The 20,363-nt window shown below is 37.6% G+C and overlaps 2 protein-coding genes across 3 annotated transcripts in view; one reads left to right on the forward strand and one right to left on the reverse strand.

Moving 5' to 3' along the window:
• Positions 1-2,547: 2,547 nt before the first annotated feature.
• LOC115226500 (zinc finger protein 729-like) overlaps positions 2,548-20,363 on the reverse strand; it is a 66,710-nt gene continuing 48,894 nt past the window's right edge. Inside the window, exons 4-6 of the mRNA XM_036515169.1 lie at positions 13,017-13,139; positions 11,065-12,223; positions 2,548-3,899 (exon numbers count right to left, since the gene is read on the reverse strand). Coding sequence (XP_036371062.1) covers positions 2,715-3,899; positions 11,065-12,223; positions 13,017-13,139 — 2,467 coding nt within the window. The 3' untranslated portion in view covers positions 2,548-2,714. The remainder of the gene's footprint in view (positions 3,900-11,064; positions 12,224-13,016; positions 13,140-20,363) is intronic.
• On the forward strand, positions 12,641-16,491 carry LOC115226327 (zinc finger protein 501-like). 2 transcript variants are annotated; one of them, XM_036515052.1, is made up of 2 exons: positions 12,641-14,360; positions 14,445-16,491. In XM_036515052.1, exons 1-2 carry the CDS (start codon positions 13,834-13,836, stop codon positions 15,157-15,159), a joined length of 1,242 nt encoding a protein of 413 aa, XP_036370945.1. In that variant the 5' UTR covers positions 12,641-13,833; the 3' UTR covers positions 15,160-16,491. The 2 variants fall into 2 exon arrangements, with proteins under 2 accessions (XP_036370945.1, XP_029653186.1); XM_029797326.2 differs by having other exon boundaries at positions 12,646-16,491.

The raw sequence follows: 20,363 nt of genomic DNA on the forward strand, positions 1-20,363 counted from the left end.
TTGTGAGTGTTTATTGAGCGAAAACACCTAAAGCTCCACGAGGCTTGGACTGCATTTTGTAGTTTCATTATTTCAACTCCTTGAAGGATTGAGCAGATCTTTTCAAAGTACCATTGTCAATATAGGTAGCATGTTGCATAATGTCAAACTGAAGGTGGGGAGCTATATGCAGCGAAGAAAAATTTCAGGAGCTGTTCGATAGAGCAGAAAAAATGATTTATCAACTTGACTTTTCTCCTTTTGGGTTACCCATGCAACGAAAAGTTCCTAAAAGATACCAGGAAGGAAATGCATTAAAATATCAACACTGCACTGTTTTGGATCATTAGAAAGTGCAGTACTTGCAGGTAGTGGATACTGCAATAGCAAATTTGAAAGATAATTTCTTTTCAGGATTTAGCAGATTATGAAAAACTGAGCAATATTTTACACAATGGAAATTTTGTGCTGAAGTGATCATGCAGTATTCAGAGCTTGATGAATTTCCTTTAACCCTTTCGATACCAACCAGGCTGAAACCGCCTCTGGTTCTTTAGTACAAATGTCTTGTTTTCATAAGTTTTGAATTAAAATCTTCCACCAAACCTTAGTCACAATTAATGTTCCTAACACTAGCTTAATGATAACCAAGTTATTTTACTAAATTCTTTGTTGTATCTAAAATAATTGAGAGAAACATAGAGCATCTCAAAATAAATATAGTAACAAAAGGGTTAAGGAATGAAATAGTTTTTTTATAGAAATCATCATAGTGGATCATCTCTCAAGGATCATCATCATCATCATTTAACATCCGCTTTCCATGCTGGCATGGGTTGGACGGTTCAGCTGGGGTCTGGGGAGCCCGAAGGCTGCACCAGGCCAGTCAGATCTGGCAGTGTTTCTACAGCTAGATGCCCTTCCTAACGCCAACCACTCCAAGAGTGTAGTGGGTGATTTTATGTGCCACCGACACAGGTGCCAGACGAGGCTGGCGAACGGCCATGCTCGGATGGTGTTTTTTTTTTTTTTTTTTTATGTGCCACCGACACAGGTGGCAGACGGCCACGCTCGGATGGTGTTTTTATGTGCCACCGACACAGGTGCCAGATGAGGCTGGCGAACGGCCACGATCGGATGGTGTTTGTTACGTGCCCACAGCACGGATTTGGTGAAATGCAACCAGAAGACCATCGCATGTTTCCAAATGTTGAGCGATTGCTCAGTCTCCTTATAGTGTGTCCAACCAGTTCTTATGAAGATGAAAGATCTTTTAGAGCATGGCAGTGACTCAAACCTTGGCTGCGATTGACCAAGACTCATCAAAAGATGGAATCACATTCTAATAGACCACGTTCATAGAGGTGTTTTATTCTTTGCTTTCTTGATATTTTAACGAAGATGCAGTCTTCACTAAAATATAAATTCTTTTTAACCCTTTAGTGTTTAAACCGGCCATATCTGGCCCAATATATTCTACATGTTTTATATTCAAACTGGCCATATCCAGCCTCTCACACCTAACCTACATTGACATTCTAAAAATAAACAATCACATCATTGAAACCCCAAAGCTATGAGATAATGTTTTATTAATTCAAACCAATTTGAGTAAAAAATATTACATTTAACAGAGTCATCTGAAAACTAAAGGGTTGAGCTTATTTTTTATATCTGAATTTCATTTGAATCATCATCATTTAACGTCCGTTCTCCATGCTAGCGTGGGTTGGACGGTTCGACCGGGGATCTGGGAAGCCAGAAGGCTGCACCAGACTCCAGTCTTATCTGGCAATGTTTCTACAGCTGGATACCCTTCCTAACGCCAACCACTCCGTGAGTGTAGTGGGTGCTTTTTACATGCCAACTGCACAGGTGCCAGGCGAGGCTGGCAACGGCCACGGTCGGATTGGTGTATTTTACGTGCCACCGGCACAGAGGCCAGTCGAAGCGGCGCTGGCATCGGCCACGAGTCGGATAGTGCTTTTTACGTACCACCAGACCAGGGATCCTGGCTGGTTCAATTGATTTCGATTATATAAAATTTAATTAGCATAAAATTTTCCCCATGTGATTGGGTCCAGGAAAGGCACAATAAGCACTACGAACGTGCTTCTTTAAGAATCAACATATATTGGTTTGTCTCCCTCACATTTTAAAGGCAAACAAGAAACCCTGACTATGTATATGAACTCGAAGACTAGAATGGTTTTTCTCCAGGGTGGATTCTTACATGCTTTTTTAAAAATCACCAATCGAAAATATTTTATAGAAATCATCATAGTGGATCATCTCTCAAGGATCAGTGTAAAATGTTTGGTGAAATGCAACCAGAAATCCATCGCATGTTTCCAAATGTTGAGCAGTTGCTCAGTCTACTTTTTTTATTCCTTCTCGAGCCATTCCTGGCTCATAAGGGCCGGTTTCCCGGTTTCTTTGGCGTATAGGTTCCCCACCTGGATGGGACGCCGGTCCGTCACAGGTGAGCTGCAAGATGCAGGAGGAAAGAGTGAGAGAAAGTTGTGGCAAAAGAGTCACCAGAAATTCGCAATTACCTTCTGCCGGAGTCGCAAAGAGCTTAGGTGTTTCACTCATAAACACACACATTGCCCGGTCTGAGATTCGAACCCACGATCCTTCAACCCCGAGTCCGCTGCTCTAACCACTAGGCCATGTGCCTCCACTCAGTCTCCTTATAGTGTGTCCAACCAGTTCTTGTGAGGATGAAAGATCTTTTAGGGCACTGCAATAGCACTGTGTACTTTTTGGTGAATAACAAGACTTGTTCTCCCAGAAAACATATTCCCACACGTTTTACACATGAAGCGTTTATTATCCCCAGTATGAATCCTTTTGTGAACTATAAGATTAGAACTATCAGAGAAACATTTCCCACACGTCTCACAATGGTAGGGTTTCTCCCCACTATGGATTCGTTTGTGTCTCTTCAAATGACAATTATTCTTAAATGACTCCCCACATGTTTCACAACGATAGGGCCTTTCTCCTGTGTGTACCCGCCTGTGTGTTGCTAAGTTACCATGAGAAGCGAAATATTTATCACATGTTTCACAATGATAGGGTTTTTCTCCAGAGTGTCTCCTTTGGTGAACCACAAGACTGGAATTCGTATTGAACGATTCGCCACATATTTTACAGCAGAATGGTTTCTCTCCACTATGAATCCTCCTGTGTTTTTTTAAAACGCTTCTAACATTAAACGATTTGCCACAGAGATCACAGGTGAAGGGTTTCTCTCCCGTATGTACCCTCACGTGGTTTGTTAAATCAGATCTGCTCACAAAACTTTTCCCACATATATCACAGTCAAAGGGCTTTTCCCCACTGTGTATTCGTTGATGAGCTACAAGAGTAGAACGTTGAGAGAATGATTTACCACACATTTCACAACGATAGTTTTTTTCTCCCGTGTGGATTCGTACGTGAACTACAAGATCATATTCATCAAAGAATGTTTTCTCACACGTTTCACAACGATACTTTTTTTCTGCTGTATGTATTCGTTTGTGCTTTGTTAAATAACTTTTACAGACGAATGATTTCTGACATATTTCACACTGATATGGTTTTTCTTCACTGTGTAATTTTTTATGATTTGTTAAATAACGATTAGCAGCAAAATCTTTCTCACACGTTTCACATCGATATAGTTTCTCTGTTTTGTGTATTTCTCTGTGCGTTAAAACTTCCTGTTCTGAAGAGAATGTTTTCCTACAAATCTCACAGCGATATTCAGGAATATTCCTTTTATCTAATAACCTTTCTTTAGATTCATTAATTAAAGGCTTTTCGTCGCTGAATGTCCGTGTAACTGTTTCTGTATCGGTCTGAACAGTCGGGTTAGAAGTGTTCAACCGATTAATGTCCTGCATTTTCATTCTTAAAAAGAATTCAGGAATATATTAATATATAACGATCCAGTTCCTTGTCTTGAATCTCATAAGAATTTTGATAACGTTTGTGGAAAATATGCAATGCAGATATATATTCTATTCGCTACGAAAATGCAGATTGTCAACTGGGTCGTCTCTTTTCTCTTTTAAGAGATTTGGATATAGTTTAATAAAGGCAAAAACGATTTTAGAGAGAGATCATAAATGACAGGTAACAGAACTTCGGGTGAACATTTTGTTTTTTCTCACAGCTTATAACAAAACAATCCCTTAGCATAATAGTAAATCATTGAAAGACAGGGCGATGCAATTTTCCATTAACGATTGTAAGGTGCGCGCAATGATATTCCGAATGAGTTACAAACAATCGACGATGTAACTTCATTTATGATGGAATTAATTAATGATGAAGGTGATAGAACACTGACCCTGAAACATGTAGGCAATCGGATGTCGTCCACAAACATTAATGTGTCCTCGTAATATAATTATTACACATTATAACAATTAAATTGCCGAAACGATGGATATATCGGTGACATAGGTCAGAAGTCCCCAACAAAATTTAGTACATTCAGAAATGCCGTTCTTTGGCGTTCATCAGTTTGGGGTTGATTAAATGTGTACAAATTAAAAACAGATGTTGATGTAATCTATTTACCCGCTGTCCTGAAATTTCTGGCTTTGTGGCAAAATTTGAGATCAAATATTAGCACACTTCTGTTTTAATGATATAAAGTAAAACTTAAAGGCAAATATATTTCTTTATTGCCCACAAGGGGCTAAACATAGAGGGGACAAACAAGAATAGACAATGGGATTAAGTCGATTACATCGACCCCCAGAGCGTAACTTGTACTTAATTTATCAACCCCGAAAGATGAAATGCAAAGTCGACCTCGGCGTAATTTGAACTCAGAACGTAACGGCTACGCATTTCGCCCGGCGTGCTAACGTAATATGAAAAATATCTAGCTTCTGACCAGTGTAATTCAGAATTTCAAGAAAATACTCTCATTTAATATCTCAGAAGATTGAATTGATTCAATCAACTTAGTCTATGACAAATGCTCTAAAATACTTTTATTTCAGTCCTTTAGCATTCAAAAGTAATGCTTATTTATTCATATTGTTTGAATTAATCATGCATTATCTCTGTTACGATATAGGTATACACGTCTGGTGTAAAATGGTATTACACAATAAAATACTTGGTGTGGATATATAACAATAACGTATCGCAGAAATATATATTAACACAGAACGCACTCCGTATTACTCAGGCGTAGGTATGATACTCAGTATTTACTGTTCAACTACCGACTGCTAAATCATCACATATCGAACTAACACCCATTTATTTATTCTGGCACTACGGCCATAACTTAGGGGAGATAGCACAAGGACAGACAAAGCAATAGATTGGGGTACATGAAAATACATATCGGATGAATCATGAATATAATTAAAATGAGAATGAAATGGCTTTCCTACCCTCCAAAGGAGGTAGTTCCATATGACTGTTTTCTTAAATTAGTTTTACTTTACAGTCCTGTATCTTTTCTTTAACACAAAATTACAACAAATGCTGCATTATTATATCGTCAAAAATTTCAACAGACGGCAGCTCGTCGTATCTATACTGAAATCCTGTTATTTCAACTCTTTCCCCCCGCCCCAAATAGTTCTACTAACAACTCCCCTCTTTCTCTATCCAACAGCACACCCTTCTTACCTTCATGGTTTTCCATTTTCACTCTGATTATATTTTTCATTATTGTTACTCTCTTTTCAATTTCAACACTTTTTTTAATATATTATGAAGCTTCTTAATTTTCTCCCTGTACATATTGTTCTCTGATATCCTTCACCACTCACTTCGTCCATCATAAATTTCTCTGTCTCTTTCATTTCCTTCCTTCTTCCTTGCTAGTTGAAAGCGACAGTTCATGCGTTCGCATTTCACTTGATTTTATATCTTTTCTTTCTTATTCTTCTCTTCATTTGTCTTTTTTTTTTCTTATTGGGATTTTTGGTGGTGATTCTAAGTACTTTTTTCTTTTCCCCACTGTAAATGGCTCTTCCATTTCTCTTCCTCTACTGCTGTACTCCCTTGAATTTCTTTTTCTGTTATTTCACTCTCGTGTTTCTGGGGACACTTGGCCTTCATGTGTCCCCCTTACTCCACACAAAAAACATATTGGAGGTCTAGCCTCCATAACAATCCTCAATCTAGTTTCATCCGGCAAAACCAGCTTTCCACAATCTTATGGATGTCTGGCAGACTTATATGGACTGTCACCTCTAGCCCATATCCGCACCAGTTCACCTCCGTAGTTTTGGACACTTTCAGAATTTCCGCATCTTCCTCTGTATGGTAGAGGATGGCTGCCACCTGCCATGCCTCGTCAATTTCAAGGGGCAATCTACCTATCCTTACTCTGGGCGCTCGTTTGCCACAGTAAGCAGGCAATCTTCCTCTGTATGGTAAAGGATAGCTGCCACCTGCCATGCCTCGTCAATTTCAAGGGGCAATCTACCTATCCTTACTCTGGGCGCTCGTTTGCCACAGTAAGTAGGCAGTGGTGCCCACTCAGGCGATTTCAAGGCCACAGTGGAGTATTTATTTCTTAGCTTCATTTTCGTTTACAAAGCACACCTCCACCATGCCGAATGTCCGCCCTCTGGTGTAGAACGTGGTACAGACCTTCACCTTTCTCAAACACTCTTCTACTGCTTCTGTCGCTGCTATTTCTACCTTCTTCGTTGCTATGTTTAACGTTCTGTAGATAATAGTTCTTTTCTCGATATCTCTCTATATATAAACGGCAGTTTGTCTGTCTGTGTGTCTGTCAGGTTGTACCCTCACCCTGACCACGGCTTTCAACCGATTCTGATGAAACTTGACACACACATAGCCCAATGTCATAATTCAAAACTAACGCAGCGAAAATTTTGAAAAGTTCCCCCAGTTCTGAAAAAAATCGATAAATTCGACATGGGGTCGAGAATTAAAAACACAAACCACAGACTGTATAGGGGGCGCAACTCGACCTTTTTAACTCTCAAAAAAAATTTACCATAATTTTTTTTCCATTTTTTTCTATTTTTTGGCTATAACTCTCTAAAAATACTTTATAGTTATTTCCCTTACAAACCCGAGCAACGCCGGGCGATACTGCTAGTTCTCAATAACTTCTTTGGGAGGCGTCAGCCTAAGACAGTCTCCCTCCTTTTGCAACAAATCTTTATACTTCTTGAGGTTCTTATCTTTAACTTCTTATTTCACAAACTTGCAGTAGCTCCGCTGACAGGCTTTTGCCAGTCGCTGCAGCATAACTGCCCGCTTCTACTGGTCTATTTTCCATGTTATTTACAACTTCACCCATAAATGGGGAAGACAAATAAAAATTCCAACAAATTCAACAGGTTAACAATAATCATCATCATCATTTAACGTGCTCATGATAAATATTCTTCAATGTCAGTAGATTAGAAGTTTAGATTTGTAAAAAAATTTCTTACATCCAGCAATTAAATAAGTTTCCTTTTGTATATATTTGTTTGCCTTTTTAAGTGACCCACCCTCCTCTTCACTATCAGGAGGCACAAGCACTTACACACACATGTACACATGCAACGAGAATTTCTGCCTACCAAATTCAATCACAAAGCTTTGGTTGGCCGAAGGCTAAAGCAGAAGACACTTGCCCAAGGTGCTGTGCAGTGGGACTGAACTCGAAACCATGTGGTTGAGAAGATGGTTAATGCTAAAAGATTTACAAAGAATACTTTCAACAAATCTTCTGAATATTCTCCTCCTGGACATAACTAGTAACAACAAGGCTTTTGGATGTATAATTTTCCACAAATTTTATATACAAATGTTTTACCCTTGCATTTTTCTCATTAACCCCTGTACTATTCTAATCAGGATTAATGAGGGATCTCATTGTAATTCACAGTAATGGATTTCCCAAAAACTTTAACCCTTCAGCACATAAACTAGCCATATCTGACCTCAGATACCGGTCGAACCGTCCAACCCATGCTAGCATGGAGAACAGACGTTAAACGATGATGATGATATAGACTGTAAGTTTCAATCAGTATTGAATTTTGTTTGTTCGATATTTACATCCATTTGGTAAAAATTAAGAGATAAACTCATCAATAATTTGAATGACAATTGTATGACATTTTTATATGTATTTGTCTCTCTAAGTGAATATAGAAAAATAGACAATACACTGTTTATTAAACTCACAATGGAAGTGCAAATAAAGTTATCATCTACTCTTGAATTTCAGCCGCTTGTTTTGTTGTAGTATATAATATTCTTAAGTAAGCAAAGCACCCATTACACTCTCGGAATGGTTGGTGTTAGGAAGGACATCCAGTTGTAGAAAAAACAACGCCAAACCGACTGGAGTGTGGTGCAGCCTTCCAGTGTGTCAGCCCGGTCAAACTGTCCAACCCCCATATCAGCATGGACAATGAATGTTAAATGATGGTGACGATGATGATGATAATGAATTGTTAACATCTCAGACAACATTTTCATTGATCAGGACACTTATAAAAACCATCCCCTTTTTCCAAGCAACCTTTTACTGCACAAACAATATATATATATAATAATAAATATTAGGGAATAAATCCAAATTTACAGGGAAAAATCAGATTTATGATTGAATCCAATTTTATAGTAAAATATAATACAATATTAATTAGAGACAAAACCACTATTATGCAAATCAAACAAAGAAAGACTTAATCCAATACATAAAAAATTTTATATAAATTAAATATAATTAAGATTAATTAAGATATCTAACACCAACCATTCTGAGAGTGCAATGGGTGCTTTGCTTGCTTAAGAATATCTTAATTAATTTTTTATGTATTGGATTAAGTCTTTCTTTGTTTGATTTGCATAATAGTGGTTTTGTCTCTAATTAATATATATATATATAATAATAAATATTAGGGAATAAATCCAAATTTACAGGGAAAAATCAGATTTATGATTGAATCCAATTTTATAGTAAAATATAATACAATATTAATTAGAGACAAAACCACTATTATGCAAATCAAACAAAGAAAGACTTAATCCAATACATAAAAAATTTTATATAAATTAAATATAATTAAGGTTAATTAAGATATCTAACACCAACCATTCTGAGAGTGCAATGGGTGCTTTGCTTGCTTAAGAATATCTTAATTAATTTTTTATGTATTGGATTAAGTCTTTCTTTGTTTGATTTGCATAATAGTGGTTTTGTCTCTAATTAATATTATATATATATATATATATATATATAATAGAAATATGTTACAAAAAGAAAATAGAGACTACACATGGTAATGTAAGGGGAAAGTAAGAAAAATAGACAAAAAAACACATTGGAAATCAAAAAAAGTTAAGGCTTTTTATGCAAAGTGACGAAAGATATATACAATTAGATGTTTTGTGTTTAACCTCTTGTGGGTAGTAAAGAAATGGGTATCTTTTAGGAACTTTTCATTGCATGGGTAGCCCCAAAGGAGAAAAGTCAAGTTGATAAATCATTTTTTTTGCTTCATCGAACAGCTCCTGAAATTTTTCTTCGCTGCATATAGCTCCCCACCTTCACCAGTTTGGCATTATGCAACATGCTACCTATATTGACAATGGTACTTTGAAAAGATCTGCTGAATCCTTCAAGGAATTGAAATAGTGAAACTACAAATTGCAGTCCAAGAATACAGTTGCCCATAGAGTGACATGTAAGAATACCATTAGTTCTGGATGTAATGTTGGTGCCAAACTCATTGGTTGCTTCTTGTAAAGAAATGAGGACATCTGAATAATTTTGAAGGTCTTTGACTGGAGAAATTCGTTAGCCATCGAGTAGGACAAACGCTTTAAGGGGCATGGTGATGATACTTCCTTTTTTTCATCATGTGATAAATATGTGTGCTTAAATTTCCCTTATGTACTATATAGTTATTTCTTTACTACCCACAAGGGGCTAAACACAGAGAGGACAGACAAACGGATTAAGTCGATTATATCGACCCCAGTGCATAACTGGTACTTAATTTATCGACCCCGAAAGGATGAAAGGCAAAGTCAACCTCGGCGGAATTTGAACTCAGAACGTAGCGGTAGGCGAAATACCACTAAGCATTTCGCCCGGCGTGCTAACGATTCTGCCAGCTAGCTGCCTTCCCAGTTCCTAAAGGATACCAGGAAGGAAATGTATTAAAATATCAACACTGCACTGTTTTGGATCATTAGAAAGAGCAGTACTTGCAGGTAGTGGATACTGCAATAGCAAATTTGAAAGATAATTTCTTTTCAGGATTTAGGAGATTATTAAAAACTGAGCAATATTTTACTCAATGGAAATTTTGTGCTGAAGTGATCATGCAGTATTCAGAGCTTGATGAATTTCCTTTAACCCTTTCGATACCAACCAGGCTGAAACCGCCCCTGGTTCTGTAGTACAAATGTCTTGTTTTCATAAGTTTTGAATTAATATCTTCCACCAAACCTTAGTCACAATTAATGTTCCTAACACTAGCTTAATGATAACCAAGTTATTTTACTAAATTCTTTATTGTATCTAAAATAATTGAGAGAAACATAGAGCATCTCAAAATAAATATAGTAACAAAAGGGTTAAGGAATGAAATAGTTTTTTATAGAAATCATCATAGTGGATCATCTCTCAAGGATCAGTGTAAAATGTTTGGTGAAATGCAACCAGAAATCCATCGCATGTTTCCAAATGTTGAGCAGTTGCTCAGTCTACTTTTTTTATTCCTTCTCGAGCCATTCCTGGCTCATAAGGGCCGGTTTCCCGGTTTCTTTGGCGTATAGGTTCCCCACCTGGATGGGACGCCGGTCCGTCGCAGGTGAGCTGCAAGATGCAGGAGGAAAGAGTGAGAGAAAGTTGTGGCAAAAGAGCCACCAGAAATTCGCAATTACCTTCTGCCGGATTCGCAAAGAGCTTAGGTGTTTCACTCATAAACACACACATTGCCCGGTCTGAGATTCGAACCTGCGATCCTTCAACCCCGAGTCCGCTGCTCTAACCACTAGGCCATGTGCCTCCACTCAGTCTCCTTATAGTGTGTCCAACCAGTTCTTGTGAGGATGAAAGATCTTTTAGGGCACTGCAATAGCACTGTGTACTTTTTGGTGAATAACAAGACTTGTTCTCCCAGAAAACATATTCCCACACGTTTTACACATGAAGCGTTTATTATCCCCAGTATGAATCCTTTTGTGAACTATAAGATTAGAACTATCAGAGAAACATTTCCCACACGTCTCACAATGGTAGGGTTTCTCCCCACTATGGATTCGTTTGTGTCTCTTCAAATGACAATTATTCTTAAATGACTCCCCACATGTTTCACAACGATAGGGCCTTTCTCCTGTGTGTACCCGCCTGTGTGTTGCTAAGTTACCATGAGAAGCGAAATACTTATCACATGTTTCACAATGATAGGGTTTTTCGCCAGAGTGTCTCCTTTGGTGAACCACAAGACTGGAATTCGTATTGAACGATTCCCCACACATTTTACAGCAGAATGGTTTCTCTCCACTATGAATCCTCCTGTGTGATTTTAAAACGCTTTTAACATTAAACGATTTGCCACAGAGATCACAGGTGTAGGGTTTCTCTCCCGTATGTACCCTCACGTGGTTTGTTAAATCAGATTTGATCACAAAACTTTTCCCGCATATATCACAGTGAAAAGGCCTTTCTCCACTGTGTAGTCTTTGATGAGCTACAAGAGTAAAACGATGACAGAAAGATTTACCACATATTTCACAATGATACCGTTTTTCACCCGTATGGATTCTTACGTGAACTACAAGATCATATTCTTCAAAGAATGTTTTCTCACACGTTTCGCAACGAAATTTTTTTTCTGCGGAATGTATTCGTTTGTGCTTTGTTAAATAACGTTTACAGACGAATGACTTCTCACATACTTCACACTGATATGGTCTTTCTTCACTGTGTAATTTTTTATGATTTGTTAAATTACTATTAGTAGCAAAATATTTCTCACACGTTTCACATCGATATAGTTTCTCTGTTTTGTGTATTTCTCTGTGCGTTAAAACTTCCTGTTCTGAAGAGAATGTTTTCCTACAAATCTCACAGCGATATTCAGGAATATTCCTTTTATCTAATAACATTTCTTTAGATTCATTAATTAAAGGCTTTTCGTCGCTGAATGTCCGTGTAACTGTTTCTGTATCGGTCTGAACAGTCGGGTTAGAAGTGTTCAACCGATTAATGTCCTGCATTTTCATTCTTCAGAATTCCGGAATATATTAATATATAACGATCCAGTTCCTTGTCTTGAATCTCATAAGAATTTTGATAACGTTTGTGGAAAATATGCAATGCAGATATATATTCTATTCGCTACGAAAATGCAGATTGTCAACTGGGTCGTCTCCTTTCTCCTTTAAGAGATGTGGCTATAGTTTAATAAAGGCAAAAACGATTTTAGAGAGAGATCATAAATGACAGGTAACACAACTTCAGGTGAACATTTTGTTTTTTCTCACAGCTTATAACAAAACAATCCCTTAGCATAATAGTAAATCATTGAAAGACAGGGCGATGCAATTTTCCATTAACGATTGTAAGGTGCGCGCAATGATATTCCGAATGCGTTACAAACAATCGACGATGTAACTTCATTTATGATGGAATTAATTAATGATGAAGGTGATAGAACACTGACCCTGAAACATGTAGGCAATCGGATGTCGTCCACAAACATTAATGTGTCCTCGTAATATAATTATTACACATTATAACAATTAAATTGCCGAAACGATGGATTTATCGGTGACATAGGTTAAAAGTTCCCAACAAAATTTAGTACATTCAAAAATGCCATTCTTTCAAATGATCCAACCCGTTGTTAATCAAAAGGCATTTGCCAGCAAAATAATTAGTTATCAACGAAATAGTCTCTTCGTGCTCCCTCAGCCTGCGAAAAATAGCCACCGAATTTGCCTCAAATCCAAAGCAATGTTTTTGTTTGGTGCTATTCCATGTATGTGAAACAAAAACAACATTTTGTTTAATAACTTACATAAAAACCATTAAACTAAAATAAACATTAATTAGGCCGTTAAGTTTGTTTTCACTTTTGAACACGTAGATTTTAGCTTTGGATTCATGATTTGAGGCAAATTCGGTGGCTATTTTTCGCAGGCTGAAGAAGCACGAAGAGACTATTTCGTTGATAAGAAATAATTATTTTGCTGGCAAATACCTTTTGATTAACAACGGGTTGGATCAATTGAAAGAACGGCATTTCTGAATGTTCTAAATTTTGTTGGGGACTTTTAACCTATGTCACCGATAAATCCATCGTTTCGGCAATTTAATTGTTATAATGTGTAATAATTATATTACGAGGACATATTAATGTTTGTGGACGACATCCGATTGCCTACATGTTTCAGGGTCAGTGTTCTATCACCTTCATCATTAATTAATTCCATCATAAATGAAGTTACATCGTCGATTGTTTGTAACGCATTCGGAATATCATTGCGCGCACCTTACAATCGTTAATGGAAAATTGCATCGCCCTGTCTTTCAATGATTTACTATTATGCTAAGGGATTGTTTTGTTATAAGCTGCGAGAAAAAACAAAATGTTCACCCGAAGTTCTGTTACCTGTCATTTATGATCTCTCTCTAAAATCGTTTTTGCCTTTATTAAACTATATCCAAATCTCTTAAAAGAGAAAAGAGACGACCCAGTTGACAATCTGCATTTTCGTAGCGAATAGAATATATATCTGCATTGCATATTTTCCACAAACGTTATCAAAATTCTTATGAGATTCAAGACAAGGAACTGGATCGTTATATATTAATATATTCCTGAATTCTGAAGAATGAAAATGCAGAACATTAATCGGTTGAACACTTCTAACCCGACTGTTCAGACCGATACAGAAACAGTTACACGGACATTCAGCGACGAAAAGCCTTTAATTAATGAATCTAAAGAAAGGTTATTAGATAAAAGGAATATTCCTGAATATCGCTGTGAGATTTGTAGGAAAACATTCTCTTCAGAACAGGAAGTTTTAACGCACAGAGAAATACACAAAACAGAAAAACTATATCGATGTGAAACGTGTGAGAAAGATTTTGCTACTAAGCATGCTTTAAGGAAACACAAAAAATTACACAGTAAAGAAAAACCATATCAGTGTGAATTATGTGAGAAATCATTCGTCTGTAAAAGTTATTTAACAAAGCACAAACGAATACATACAGCAGAAAAAAAGTATCGTTGTGAAACGTGTGAGAAAACATTCTTTGATGAATATGATCTTGTAGTTCACGTAAGAATTCATACGGGAGAAAAAAACTATCGTTGTGAAACTTGTGAGAAGTCATTCAGTCATCGTTTTACTCTGGAAGCTCATCAAAGAATCCACACCGGTGAAAAACAGTATCGTTGTGAAACTTGTGGTAAATCATTCTATCAACGTTCTACTCTTGTAGCTCATCAACGAATACACAGTGGGGAAAGGCCTTTTCACTGTGATATATGTGGGAAAACTTTTGTGGTCAAATCTGATTTGAAAAACCACGTGAGGGTACATACGGGAGAGAAACCCTTCACCTGTGATCTCTGTGGCAAATCGTTTCATGTTAAAAGCGGTTTAAAATTACACAGGAGGATTCATAGTGGAGAAAAACCCTACACCTGTGATCTCTGTGGCAAATCTTTTACCGTTAGCAGCAACTTAAAATCACACATGAGGACTCATACTGGAGAACGACCATTCTGCTGTAAAACGTGTGGGAAATCTTTCAGTGAGAATTCCAGTCTTGTAGATCACCAACGGAAACATACTGGGGAAAAACCGTATCAGTGTGAAATATGTGATAAGTATTTCGCTTCTAATAGTAACTTAAGAGATCACCGGCGCATACACACAGGAGAAAGGCCCTATCGTTGTGAAACGTGTGGGCAGTCGTTTCTAACTAATTCTAAATTGGAGAGACACAAACGAATCCATAGTGGGGAGAAACCCTACCATTGTGAGACATGTGGGAAACGGTTCTCTGATAGTTCTAATCTTGCAGGTCACAAAAGGACACATATCGGGGATAAACGCTTCATGTGTAAAACATGTGGTGATTCGTTTCCTGGGAGATCAAGTCTTGCTATTCACCAAAGAATACACAGGGCAATAAAACCATGAAACTTTGAAATCTGTGGAAAATATTTTCGATAAACAGTGATTAAAAACGATTCCACATTGTAGAAAAACCGTTCTAGTGTTCATATACACAGTGACATTAGAGAAAGGCATTTTCACTGTGAAATCTTTTAGCACTAATGGTCCCTTAGAAAGACAAACAAATACACACAAGCGGAAATTGTTTTAACAGACATATGTAAGGAAATTTCTTACAGTCCCCCAACATTGAAGAATATCCATTGTGGTCATGTGTTGTAAGAATCAATCTTTTACAGATTTTATCTGAGAAAAAAAGCCTTTATCTGAACCCTTTAGCACTCACACCTGACATCTACATCAGTCACGTGATTGTTTACTTTTAGAATGAGATTGTAGGGTAGGTGTGAGAAGAAGGAGTTTGCTGGTTTCAACATAAAGACGGATACAGCTAGTGTAACCCGCTAGCTTTCAGATTCCTGTGTCAAATGTAATGCTTATTTATTCGCATAGTTTTCAATTAATCCTGCATTATCTCAGAGCTTTGAAATTTTGATGATGTGATTGTATATTTTTACTATGACATTGTAGAGCAGATGTGAGAGGTCAAATCTGGCCTGTTTGAGCATAGAACAAGTAGAATATTTGGGCGGGCCAGATGCGGCCAGTTTAAGTGCTGAAGGGTTAAAGTGTTTGGGAAATCCATTACTGTGAATTACAATGAGATCCTGATTAGATTAGTACAGGGGTTAATAAGAAAAATGCAAGGGTAAAGCATTTGTCTCCAAAATTTGTGGAAAATTATACATTCAAAAGCCATGTTAATCACAAGCAAATATGTTCAGAAGAAAAATATTCAAATTATTTGTTCAGAATATTCTTTGTAAATCTTTTAGCATTAATGGTCCCTTAAAAAGACAAATACATACAAAAGGAAAATCTTTTCATAGCTGAATGCAAGGAAATTTCTTACACAACTTCAGTCACTCACTCACACTCTTAGCTGCACTCACCTGGCTCTTGTACTTACATATATCTTCATCAGTTATTCCTTCATAGTATTGTTTCTGAGCCTAACCATCAATATAAATGCAGCACGGCTACTTGACAGAGAGCATTGGGTTAGAGCAGAGAGAACAGTGAAAGACAGCAGAGATGAGGCAATGAGTATCCATAGACAGATGCTGACAACAACCACAATGAACGATCAGCAACGGCAACACAACGACTCTCATTTCACTTTCTCACTGTTGTAACAATAACATTTCAACTCTTTTGACATTTTGTCATTCATAGCACAGACATTGCTTATATTTTTGTGTAGGAAAAAAATAAAATTTTGTCTATCAAAAATTGCAATGGATTCAGTATTCTTTATACATCATCATCTTAATTATTATCCTTTAACATAGGCGTAGTAGTGGCTGTGTGGTAAGTAGCTTGCTTACCAATCACATGGTTCCGGGTTCAGTCCCACTGCGTGGTAGCTTGGGCAAGTGTCTTCTACTATAGCCTCGAGCCGACCAAAGCCTTGGATTTGGTAGACGGAAACTGAAAGAAGCCCGTCGTATATATGTATGTGTGTGTGTCTGTGTTTGTCCCCCTAGCATTGCATGTCAACCGATGCTGGTGTGTTTACGTCCCCATCACTTAGCGGTTCGGCAAAAGAGACCGATAGAATAAGTACTGTGCTTACAAAGAATAAGTCCCGGGGTCGAGTTGCTCGACTAAAGACGGTGCTCCAGCATGGCCGCAGTCAACTGACTGAAACAAGTAAAAGAGAAGATAAAGATCTGTTTTCCATGCTGGCATGGGTCGGATTGGCTGGCTGAAGCTAGAGAGCTGCACCAGGTTCCACTCTGATTTGGCTTGGTTTCTATGGCTGGATGCCCTTCCTAATGCCAACCACTTCACAAAGTGTATTGGGTGCTTTTAATGTGGCAATGGCATGGACACGTTTACATGGCACCAGCACAGGACTGTTGCAGGCTAATCCTTTTCACCAGGCAATGGTGGCTCATTGATAAAATCAGGAGGGTTGCTGCTTCAGAGAATTTTTAGCCGTTGGTTTAATATAGTAACAAAAGAGTTAATAGCAAATTACTTAAATATTAAACTTTTACACAAAACTGAGTTGAACAAGTTTCAATTTTTTATTTAAATCTTTAGCATTCACATAATTCTTTCAAAACTAATGCAGATTCATCCACATCGTTTTGTATTAATCCTGCGTATCCTGTAGCTTTGAGATTTTGATGAGGAAACTAAATTTTTAGAAAGATATTGTATGATAGGTATGAGAGGCCAGACCCGACCAGTTTGAACATAAACTAAGAAGAATGTTTTGGCTAGATACGTCCAGTTTAATTGCTAAATGATTTAATCTTCCGTTGTGCAAGATTTTTTATATGAAATCGTGTGTTGAAAGAGATATTGTTGTATTTCGGATGGTCATGTTGCCAGTTTAGCCAATAAAAACACACACCCTTCAGCTTCTTGCTAGCCTGGTTATTAATCGTATTAATCAGTTTTGTACATATTTTTATATGTTAGTATAAAATATGTAAAATTTGTACACCCACATTATATTAATTTAATATAGAATAACGAAAGAGCTACTTTAAAAAGTATATGCTTAACTATACTTTAAACTGGCAGATTTATAAGACATGCCATGTACCTCCAAGCAATCTTTCGGGTTCTGTTCGTAGGTTTTTTTAATACCAGGACGCTGGATGCTGAGAAAGTGAAGAAAAAAAAACGAGACGAAAAAAGCCTCTTTGAGTGGGTGACTGATATTGTTTACCAATACCGAAAAATTGCCATGGCAATCTTTCGGTAGTGGTAAATGATATCTATTTCTTTACTGCCCACAAGGGTCTAAACACAGAGAGGACAAATAAGGACAGACATAGGTATTAAGTCGATTACATCGACTCCAGTGTGTAACTGGTACTTAATTTATCGACCCCGAAAGGCTGAAAGGCAAAGTCGACCTCGGCGGAATTTGAACTCAGAACGTAGCGGCAGACGAAATACCTATTTCTTTATTACCCACAAGGGGCTAAACATAGAGGGGATAAACAAGGACAGACATAGGTATTAAGTCGATTACATCGACTCCAGTGTGTAACTGGTACTTAATTTATCGACCCCGAAAGGATGAAAGGCAAAGCCGACCTCGGCTGAATTTGAACTCAGAACGTAGCGGCAGACGAAATATCGCTAAGTATTTCGCCCGGCGTGCTAACGAGTCTGCCAGCTCACCGCAACGATATCATTCACCCACACAATCATCCCGCATGATACAAAGAGGGTAGTCTGAAAAACAGGGTAAATGACGTTGTCTCCTCATTGCCTCAGTCTGTATACCAGTAACTAAGGATCGCCAAAAACATTACATATATTGTTTACAATTACAGTTTCTACAACGAAAGTGGACACTCTTGGTTTCTTATTCTTTTCCTTATACTCGTTCCACTTTTTGCATCAACCTTTTATCTTTTTTGCGTATTTTTCCTATTGTTTTTATTTCTTCTTCACTTTTTCAGCATCCAGCTTCCTGGTATTAAAAAAAAAAAAAAAAACGTACGAACAGAGCTCGAAAGATTGCTTGGCGATACATGGCATGTTTTTATAAATCTGCCAGTATCGTTAAGCACGTACGTTTTAGTAGCTCTTTCATAATTGTTTCTTAAAATCGATATAACGTGTGTGCAAATGTTATATACTTTATACGAATAGATAAAAAAATCGTATCTTTTCCATCTCAGGCACAGATGAGATCCAAATCAGCTGTACAAAACTGATTAATAAGATTTAAACTACTTAGTAATTAAACTGGAGGTATCTGGCCAAAACATTCTTCTTAGTTTATGTTCAGCCTGGTCTCTCATACCTATCATACAATATCTTTCTAAAAATTAAGTTTCCTCATCAAAATCTCAAAGCTAGACGATATGCTTGATTAGTACAAAACGATGTGGATGAATAAGCATTACTTTTGAAAGAATTATGTGAATAAAGATTTAAATCAATAATTAAAACTTGATCAACTCCGTTTTGTGTAAAAGTTTAATATTTAAGTAATCTGGTATTATCCCTTTTGTTACCATATTTCTGTTGAAATACACAGTTAATGCTTCAGTTAGTTTTGACAACAGTAAAGAATTTATTAAAAACAGTCAAAACTATATGCGCATGAGTGGTTGTGTGGTAAGTAGCTTGCCACATGGTTCCGGGTTCAGTCCCACTGCGTGGCATCTTGGGCAAGTGTCTTCTTCTATAGCCCCGGGCCGACCAACGCCTTGTGAGTGGATTTGGTAGACAGAAACTGAAAGAAGCCCGTCGTATATATGTATATATATGCGTTTGTGTGTCTGTGTTTGTCCCCCTAGCATTGCTTGACAACCGATGCTGGTGTGTTTACGTCCCCATCACTTAGCGGTTCGGCAAAAAAGACCGATAGAATAAGTACTGGGCTTACAAACAATAAGTCCCGGGGTCGATTTCCTCGACTAAAGGCGGTGCTCCAGCATGGCCGCAGTCAAATGACTGAAACAAGTAAAAGAGAGTAAAGAGTATATGCAATAACCAGATGTAAGCACCTTGTCTATATATACAGCATTATTTTTGGACAGAAAAATAAGGTGGCGAGCTGTCAGAATCGTTAGCACAGTGGGCAAAAAATTTTTGCATTTCATCCGTCCTTATGTTTCGAGTACAAATGCCCCCCGGTGTCACCCTAGTCTTTCGTACTTTCCGGGTCGATGAAATGTGTATCAGTTGCGTACTTGTACCTAATGTAGAAAGGGTTGTTATTATTATTATTAAGGTAGCGAGCTAGGTAGAATCGTTAGCAACCTGGACGAAATTCTTAGCGGTATTTCGCTCGTCGCTATGGTCTGACTTCAAATTTCTTCGAGGTCAACTTTACCTTTCGTCCTTTCAGGGTCGATAAATTAAGCACCAGTCAATTACTGGGGTGGATGTAATCGGCTTATCCCCTCCCGACAAATTTCAGACCCCGTGCCTATAGTAGGAAGGATTATTATTAAGGCGACGAGCTGGCAGAAACGTTAGCACGCTGGACGAGATGCGTAGCCGTATTTCGTCTGCCGTTATGTTGTGAGTTCAAATTCCGCCGAGGTCGACTTTGCCTTTCATCCTTTCGGGGTCGATAAATTAAATACCAGTTACGCAATGGGGGTCGATGTAATCGACTTAAT

This window comes from Octopus sinensis, linkage group LG30 (genome assembly GCF_006345805.1).
Source record: "Octopus sinensis linkage group LG30, ASM634580v1, whole genome shotgun sequence".
NCBI classification, from domain to species: Eukaryota; Metazoa; Mollusca; class Cephalopoda; order Octopoda; family Octopodidae; genus Octopus; species Octopus sinensis.

Excerpts from the sequence above, each read along its gene's own strand:
- LOC115226327 (XM_029797326.2), top strand. The coding sequence starts at position 13,834 with ATGAAAATGCAGAACATTAATCGGTTGAACACTTCTAACCCGACTGTT.